The sequence below is a fragment of the Hippoglossus stenolepis genome, chromosome 7, assembly GCF_022539355.2.
Source record: "Hippoglossus stenolepis isolate QCI-W04-F060 chromosome 7, HSTE1.2, whole genome shotgun sequence".
In the NCBI taxonomy this organism is placed as follows: Eukaryota; Metazoa; Chordata; class Actinopteri; order Pleuronectiformes; family Pleuronectidae; genus Hippoglossus; species Hippoglossus stenolepis.
In genome coordinates, this window is record NC_061489.1 from 9,947,159 (window position 1) to 9,956,081 (window position 8,923).

The window sequence follows — 8,923 nt, forward strand, 5'->3', positions numbered from 1 at the left end:
AATCATGGACGACACCACTGATGCTACATCTATGGGGTCAATTGGGCTAAGAAGGACATATGTTTTTTGTATTTTAGACGAGAATCCCCTAAATTTTGGCTGATCAAATACTACTCAGACACTGACAGGCAGCCTGAACCAGAGCAGGAGCATGAGATCTGCTGCACAACAACATGTCCTCCCTGTGTGCAATCTAACAAAGCCAAAGATCAGCTCTCCCGCTGCACTTCCCCCTGTCCCTTCTCCTCTCTTTATCTCCCTTCATCTCTGTCAGGACCTTGGGCAGGAACATTCATCAGAGCGCTGGTAGTGTCCAGCGGCATCACAAACATACTGTCACTCTACGGCGAGAGAGAAGGGTCAGACTGCTGCTGACAGTCAGAATGATCACTCAATCCGACCAGAAGCCAAGGTCATGGAGACAGCAACCTCGAGGACACAACATACAGTATATGATGAATGGCGGCTATAGTTTGTGCGATTCACTAGAATAAAAACAAATCCTTGAAGATGAAACTGCCAATGATATTTCGATGCACTCTCCAAAATTAAATTTCCATAACTTTGGACAAAAATCTAACTGAACACCCGTTTAGTTACCACAGGCCTGTAGCTGCAACTGAATAACATAAAAACAGATTTTATGATGGTGTGTAAATACATAACCACTGGTACGAGCCGGCATGAATATTCATCCCAGCATCTGTGTTTACATCTGTGCATCTCCCACCTTTTCTCTCTGTGTTTTTGAACAATGGCGTCAGGCCGGAGGAGTGATACATGGTGCTGCAGCTGTTTGTTAGTGGGTCATCTGTCCATTCACTCACATCCCCAACTACTCCTACTAGATTTCCATGATATTCAAAATGAATATTCATGGTACCCAGAAGACCTTCTCTGGTGATTTACTGGACTCCCTGACATCTTGTCCAGCACCATCATAAAAAAAGATTTTATCCTTGACAATCACTTTGGTTAATGACCAGGAAAACCAAAGGCCGGATTTCCACCAACTTTCAATTTGTATACTTATAGTAGGCAGAGAATCCTTCCACTTTTGGTGTCTTTTCCATCAACATGTTAGTCAAAGGTCAAAGGTCACAGTGACATCTGCATTCTCACATACAGCCACTCAGAGAATGTCCGAGTGAGCTCATGTGACAATACAGCAGGAAAATGTGCAGAAAATTTCACAGTGATCGACTGGGCAGCTTGATGACGTTTCCAACACGCAACGAATTCAAAACCTCTACCCAACCACATGAATGTTCCTGACATTTTCCTGTGGTTGTGAACACGGCTGACTCGCAAAATCTCCTGCTGTCTTCTCCATATGTAAAAGGCAAACTCTGGAGAATGTCCAGATTCAATTGTCCAGACATTTTCTGGAGATCATGTCTGAAAACGGCTTTGGTGTGCTAACATTTGCTAAATAGCTCTAAACATTGAGCACAGCTCAGGCTGATGGGTCTAGTTTTGCAGGTATTTGGTCATGAACATCTCTGGGGAAATTACATATCAACCTCAAGGTGGCATTTAAGGAAAAGTGCTGGTGATCAATCTTGAAGAGATCCACAATCTACTTTGCAAGAGTTCATGACATTTTATGACATTTAAACTTGGTCTACCCTAAAACATGGATCAATGCTACAGCCTCCAACCAGTAGCATAATACTAAAATAATATTGTACTAGATGGCTGTGCAGATAGGTCAAATTATATTACATTATATCAATTCAATTTAATTTTACGCGTCAAATTCCAACATTAAAACATCTCAAGGTGCTTTGCATCGTAAGACCAAGACCTTATAACATTATGGATAAACCCAACAGTTCCCTCAATGAGCAGGCCAATTGGCAACAGTGGAGAACAAAACTCTCTTTCATATCACATGTCTCTATCAAAGGGTCTCTTTCATGCAGGACGCATCTGAAACACAGTGAATAGCAGCATGGTGGAGAAGGAGCTGGTGGAGAAGGAGCTGGTGCCAAAACAGGACTCAATGTGTGGCAGTGCTGGGCCATCACAAATTAGACATTTCTCAATTTATATGTAAACTTTTTCAGGCAACTGTCTGCACCTTTGGAGGTAAAACCAAAAATCAGTTTGTGATCACTTAGTAACACAAACAATTTATAGTAACACCAGCAAACAATATACAGAGGTGATAGAGGGGGTCACATGTTACTTCAGTTGCTAGGGGTCTCTCAATCAAAACAATAACACAAGACATGGTTTGATGATGTCATGAAGCAGCGTTGGATCATGGGATGTGTGGTTTTCCACATCATTTCTGAATGAAATCTACCTTTACGGACGAGGATGTGACACAAGTAAAAGGCGACTAAAATGAAACGTTCCATTACCTTGGATACAATTGTGGATTTCTCTGGGTTTGAACATTAGTGGAAATATTTTAAATAATGTCAGTACACAAGTCAACAAAAAATAAAACAGAGGTCTTGTTGTTCTGAGACATTTTAATGAAGAAGTTTTACATGTTGTATTTTTACTATGTTGTGATTTAAATGGTGGAAATAGAAAGGAAGCATGGTTTGAGTCTAGGTATCAATCTTAATGGCGATATGGCTTTTCTTGTAAGAACCTTTAAACTCTTGACTTACTGCTTTAAATCTCTGTGACACAGAACTCTGTGCTCTACAGTGAGAAGGAGACAGGAGGAGAGAGGTGTCGGTGCTGCCTCTGATCTATGGCTCTGGATTTCTCCTTAGGTCCCTGAGCCCAATTATCAGTATATTGATCAACATGTGTTTTATCAGTCCCCTGAACCACACTTTCTGTACTTTCACTGTATCACGGAAACACTCTGATTCATCAGTTTGGCCAAATTTTGTGAAACAGTGTCTTTCAGTGTTTCTTAGTGTGGGAATATATGAGGATGTTAAACCAAGGTCCTTTCAATCTGTTCTGTCTTGTTTGCCAGCCGGGCGGAAAAAGAGAGAGTGACCAGACACACACACGGAAACACACAGAGAAAACCCAGTGACCATGAGAGATAGAAGGCCCAGAAGATGAAGACAGACAGTCAGTGCTGTCTGTAATTACTCTGTGCATGTCGGTGGCCTCTGGGCTATCACACCCAATGCAGCGGAAAACGCGGCACACACTACAGCCTAACAGGCCAATTCATGTCCAAACCTTGAGAGCATCTGAGGGGAACATATGTTTGCCTGAGAGGAGAGGAAGAGGAGAGGAAGAGGAGAGGAAGAGGAGAGGAAGAGGAGAGGAGGATGTTCTTTCCTCAGCTGTGTTGCCTCTAGCCAGAGTATGGACACATGTCACACCACCATCTGCCTGCTGTGACACACACACAGCTTCACACACACTGTAAACCACAGGTTGACGCTATGTTATTGATGTGCGGGGCGTGTGTGTTTGTGTGGAATCCTGTTTGAGCACATGCTTTTAAATCATGAGCGTGTGAGTGCTCTCCACACACATGGCTCCATGTGCTCCTCCTCCTCCTCCTCCGTCGGGTGTCAGCTGAGAAAAGCGTTCTAAGGCTTAACAAAAGAATTCTACACATTTTCCCTAACAATCCTGGAGCTGCGACGCCACACCACTAGTCCCCGGTGGCACGCACAGCGTGGCACGAGGACCCGGCAGTCAGGCGAGGCCTCTGTACCAGAGGGTTAAGAGCAGCAGATGAATAATGTAGTGCCAAACAATGACAGGCGAGATTATGAATGATGCAGTGATCCCAGAGTTCTCTCCTGTTGACAGAGACACGAAGGACAAGGAGGGGGGAGGATGGGAAGCGCCCTGACACCATCAGTTCCTTGAGAACCTGGAAGACGTCAACTCCTAACTTGCCTCTTGACAGCTGAGGGACAGAGTTGGGGGGGGTACGGAGAGGAGGATGGTTCTTAAAAAGTCAACCTGGCGAGATCCAAGCACTCTGACGTGAACCAACCGGTGATAAGTTGTAAGCACAAGTGAGAGTGGAGGCGTGCATGTGAGCGCACACACACAGCTGAGCCAGACAGGCCTGCAGGGGGAAAGCCCTGATTCAGCGGACAGAGGATCAGGGTCACAGTCAGCTGATACAAGGTCAGCTTAGCATCACTACAGCCCCCACCCACCACCCACCCAACCCCAGGCCGGTATAGGGTAGAGTATGACAGGGGCCCTCTATGACAGGGGCCCTCTGGGCTGCCATGTGCCAAAACTCCATGAGAGGACGGGACAGACAGGTGGACTATTATGCAGAGGCAGCGCCTAAAAGTCTGGGTGGTTTCACCAAGAGAGAGAGAGGGTGAGGAAGGAGGGACGAAGATGAAAGAGGAGTGATGGAGAAGAAGAAAGAGACATTTAGAGGGCCTGAGCAACAGCTGTCATATGTGGATGAGGAATCCCAAAAATCTCACCTGGACTCAAATGCTACTTTGACCTCCAGATATTCTTAGCCCCCCCCCCACCCCCTGTCTCCTCACTAACCCTGCTCCACTCGGCACACACGGATTCTCACATCAGCCTCGTGGATTTGTTTTTGGATAAACTGGTAAATTCTATAAGATTGTGAAACCCAATAATTACATTTTTCTTTTAAAAAGGTTCATCATCTCTAGCCTGTCGTTGCACACTGGATAATAGGCGTCTATTGTTCTGTAGTAGTTCTCCCCTCTGCTCTCACCTACACTGTATTGTCCCTGCGCGTCAGGTGGAGAGAGGAAAGCGCGCACGGATGGACTTACCTCTGGAACTCATGATGATTCTTATCTCAAACAAAGCGGCTCAGGTGGAAATAATCCCATAAAGCAGGAGCAGATCCTCGCGGAGCACTTTGCTCCTCGCAAATAACAAGGAGGCTAATTATAAAGGGGACATCCAGCAAAACGCAGATGATGCTCCTCACTCTGCTCCCAGTCTTTTTGTGAGGAGGTGCACGCATGCAGCCACGCACACGGTTTACTAATATATATATAAAAGAAAAGAATGAAGGGATATTTCCAGAGGTGGTAAAATCCAGATAAAGCTCCAGTTGTGGTGTTTTGGTCCAGAGGTGCGGATCCACACATCACAACACAACACACCAGCTCACAGCGCCGCTCACTTCCACCTTCTTCGCTCCGGGCTCATGCCAGCTCCGCCGCGCGCGCGCTCTCCCTGACCGTGTGCGCTGTCACCGCGCGCCCCGCACGCGCCGTCAACACACTCACAGGAAACGCTCCGCGGCCTCCCCTTTCAAAATAAAACACGCTCAAGTCGATCACATAGTCGACTTTAACCCTGAAAATATACAACCTTAGTATGTGTAATATGTGTACATAAAACAGCGAATAGTACCCTGAAATAAACACCTTTACCTCAATCAAGATAGCTATGTTCAGTAGATATCCCAGATTTGTGCATTATTTTGAAAAGGCCAAACCGAAATTTATTAGTTTGAATACCCCCCATTTATATGATTTGATTCAATTTAATTGATACATTAATGTTCCATAATTTACAGATTAGGTTTTAAATAGTTGATACATTCATAAATATTTATCATCAGTTGTCATTATATAGGTTAAGCCCAATGTATGGATACTCACAAGCCCATGCTTTTTACTTTACATTTATATTTGAAATATCTAGACATCTACAATTGATTATTTGGTTACAAAAATGGTTACATAACTAACTCAAAACACCCCACTTAAAATACATAAATAGCAATTTATACTCATTTTATATATAGATTTAGGTTGCATGACATTTGTCTATTTAGTTTACAAATTGTGACTAAAAAATGCAATGTTAAGTAGCCTAGTAAAGAAGTTGGCTATGTTTCTCTGCAAATATTTTTTTCATTTATAGTTAAAGGTGTACATCATGTACATATTCTCTGTACTTATATTAAATTGAATTGCTTGATTTTCATTTCATTTCATTGCCTGTTTTTATTCTATTTTATACTTTAACATGTTTTCTTGTCAACTTGATTTTATGACTGTCTGCTGCTGTAACAAGTGGATATCCCCAGCATTGGATCAGTGAATCTTATCCTAAATTATCTTATCTTATCATATCTTATCTTATCTTATTTGATCTGATCTGATCTTATCTTATCTTTACACTTTTGATGTCTTATTTCTGTCCACAACTCGAGTCTGCATTGCAACACCAGCCACTGGTGACAGCAGACAAGTCAAGTAAACGCTTGTACTCATCATGAAATATGTCCTTCCATAAAAGTGACAAAAAGTAATCTACTTGATGTCAAGCGGCTCCAGAGTGAAAGTACTTTGAAAAGATAGACGGATTATATTGTGAAAGTAAGGCTGCTCTACTTCCGGTAGGGCTGTGTATATCTGTGGTTACCTTGACTACTCTCTCTAAATCCTAGAGTAAGCGACGTCACTCTGGGCTGCTGAACGCTCTGAGGACACTATGGCCTACATCACACTGCAAGAAGTGGGAAGTGCTCAAAAGTCATTAGTCTCAGTGTTAATTCATATTTGACATGAGGTGAGAGCTGAGACACATGTTTCACAATATCCGCAGCATTCTAACTTCATTTAAAACGAGTAAAGACACCGTCATTTGATATGTCAGCATAAAAATACTGACTACACTGGGAACCTTTAAAGATATAGATTGTGTGAGTGTGGGCAGTCTTTTCTGACTGGACAATGTGTTTCTGCTGTGGTGCTTGACTCGGCTTGTTGCTAAAACTATCATGACACCGCCCCCTTCAGGAAAATCAGCGTAAGCAAATTAGTTAATTGGATTATGGGAGCAGCAGAGGGGGTGCTTGGAGAGCAGAGGAGGTGAAGTCAGAAAGTGTTAACGGACACGCTCCGCTGTTCTTCAACAGGGAATCACACCGTCACTCTGACCCTGTGACGAACACAAGTCCGGGCTGTAGTGTGTAGTGGAGGAGCTCAGTGGCATCAGTGTGGAAAGATCTCCATCTAATGGTCAAACACGCAGCTGCTGTCAGTCCACGTTTGTTCAGGAGGACGAGAACCTGACAGATGAGAGGAGCAGAAACCAGAAGAACAAATATTAAGAAGAACATTTGAAAAACGAAAGAAAAGATTTTTAACTGAATATTGTGGAGTCTCATTTTTATATTTATGTACATATTTATGTTTTATGTTAAAATAAGGATGATGAAATGCAGTTTAGTAGCCTTTATTTGCACTGTTACGGCTGTTTAATTATTTTTCTCTCTCTCAGTTCAATCAATTTTAATGATAATAATAATATTGGAATAAAGGAAATAAAATATACATAGTAAGTAATATAAATATACTCTGCGTGTGTGTCTGCAATTTGTTCTAACCTCTTAAGGACTTAGGTTTAAAGTTAGGGTTAAAAATGTGAATTGTTGTTCAAAATAAATGGAAGTTAATGCAATGTTCTAATAAGGATATCTGTGCAAACTTTTGTGTGTGTGTGTATGTGCACGTGTACTATTTTAATAAGCTAACCAAATACCTTGTCCCGTGTCCTGAGGAAGCCCTGGTTTTGAAGCTTGGAGGAAGCTGGACAATGGCGGGATGTGATGGCCGCCTCACTCTCTCCCTCTCTGTCCCTCTCTGTCCCTCTCTCTCCCTCCCTCTCTCTGCTGCCCTGCTCAGTCTTACCTCCTGACTTCTGCAGCGTCGTGGATCAAGATGACCTCTGTTTGTTCTTTAATCTGATTTCCCCCCTCACGGTTTCATACTCAGCTTCAGCATGGAGACCTGTGAGGATAAGGTGTGGATGTTACATAGGAAAAGCGTATTTATGAATTCTTTCATCACAGCAAACATCATTGCCCTTGATAGTCTCAAGATCAAGTCATCATTCTCTCATCTATTAATCATGCCGCCAAGTAAACATTAAGTATGGGAGGATTTGTGTTCTGTTCTGTGAACAAATGACACAGTCACCTTCATGAAAAACTAAATGGTATTGAGTGTATGTTTACTGAGCGGTGCCCTGGTCAAAGATGATTATGGTCAATATGAATAATGATTGACCGCTTTCTTCAACTTTCTTCACCTGGGTGTGGGCAGGTGTGCGTGAGAGAGACAGTGTGCATGTAGGTGGGTGCCCTGTGGGGCTGACGTGCGCCGGGTGCTGATTGTGCTCTTGTGTCAGCCCTGCGTTGTGCTTTTGTCCTCTGAAACTGATGGGGCAGAAAAACAGGAAGCTGGCTTTCCTGTGCACTGGAGGCAGGAGGCCGCCGGGTCAACGCAGTGTTGTCGCCGTCTGCGGGGGTGCCAGTGCCCCCTGATCGACAAAAGAGGCAAACATCTCCTGGTGTGTGTGTTATTACTGGAATGAGCTGCATGGCACAGTGTTGACATCACCCCATCTCCTCCCAATGGAAACTGTCTGATTAACACTGACAACAAACATTATAAAACAGCAACACTCAGGACAAATAACAGCCTTTTTTTTTTTGACCCGCTGAGCACATGATACGATGATGTTACTGCCACACTGTGCGGCCCAATCTTCCGCTCTGTGTTTTTCTGCTCTGTGAATTGTTAAAGTGTCTTTTTGATTCGCGCTCAGGCCGTGTGTCCACTATCTGTTGCAGCGATCAGCAATAGGCTGCATTCTTCACTAACCCTCTCAATCCATGCCCTTTGTCCTGCCACATGGCCTGGGGAGGTACACACACACGCACAAATCTACCGTCCACCCTGTAATGCTAGACTGCTATCTCCACCCATTCCTGTCTAGATGTAATTTGTAGCCATTCAATATAACCACATTCCCCTGGCTTTCTCTACGTCACACACACAGACACACACCAACACACACTTTTGCAAACAGAGCAAAAGTAACTGGTCTGTGTCCGGCAGCCTTGCATGGCCAATTGCATGATCACATGTGCAGCGCGGGGCTGGTATTCTGCGTTCAGGGTGACTTTGTCACGGTGCACTGGAGGCTGGGGATACACAATCAGTTCCAG

General features: G+C 43.7%; 1 protein-coding gene across 7 annotated transcripts in view; it reads right to left on the reverse strand.

Moving 5' to 3' along the window:
* The window catches only part of ablim3 (actin binding LIM protein family, member 3), a 46,521-nt gene extending 41,383 nt beyond the window's left edge, over positions 1-5,138 (reverse strand). For all 7 annotated transcript variants that reach the window (XM_035162045.2, XM_035162044.2, XM_035162043.2 and 4 more), the window contains exon 1: positions 4,719-5,138. In XM_035162045.2, the coding sequence (XP_035017936.1) occupies positions 4,719-4,731 (13 nt within the window). In that variant the 5' untranslated portion in view covers positions 4,732-5,138. The remainder of the gene's footprint in view (positions 1-4,718) is intronic.
* Between the last annotated feature and the right edge of the window lie 3,785 nt (positions 5,139-8,923).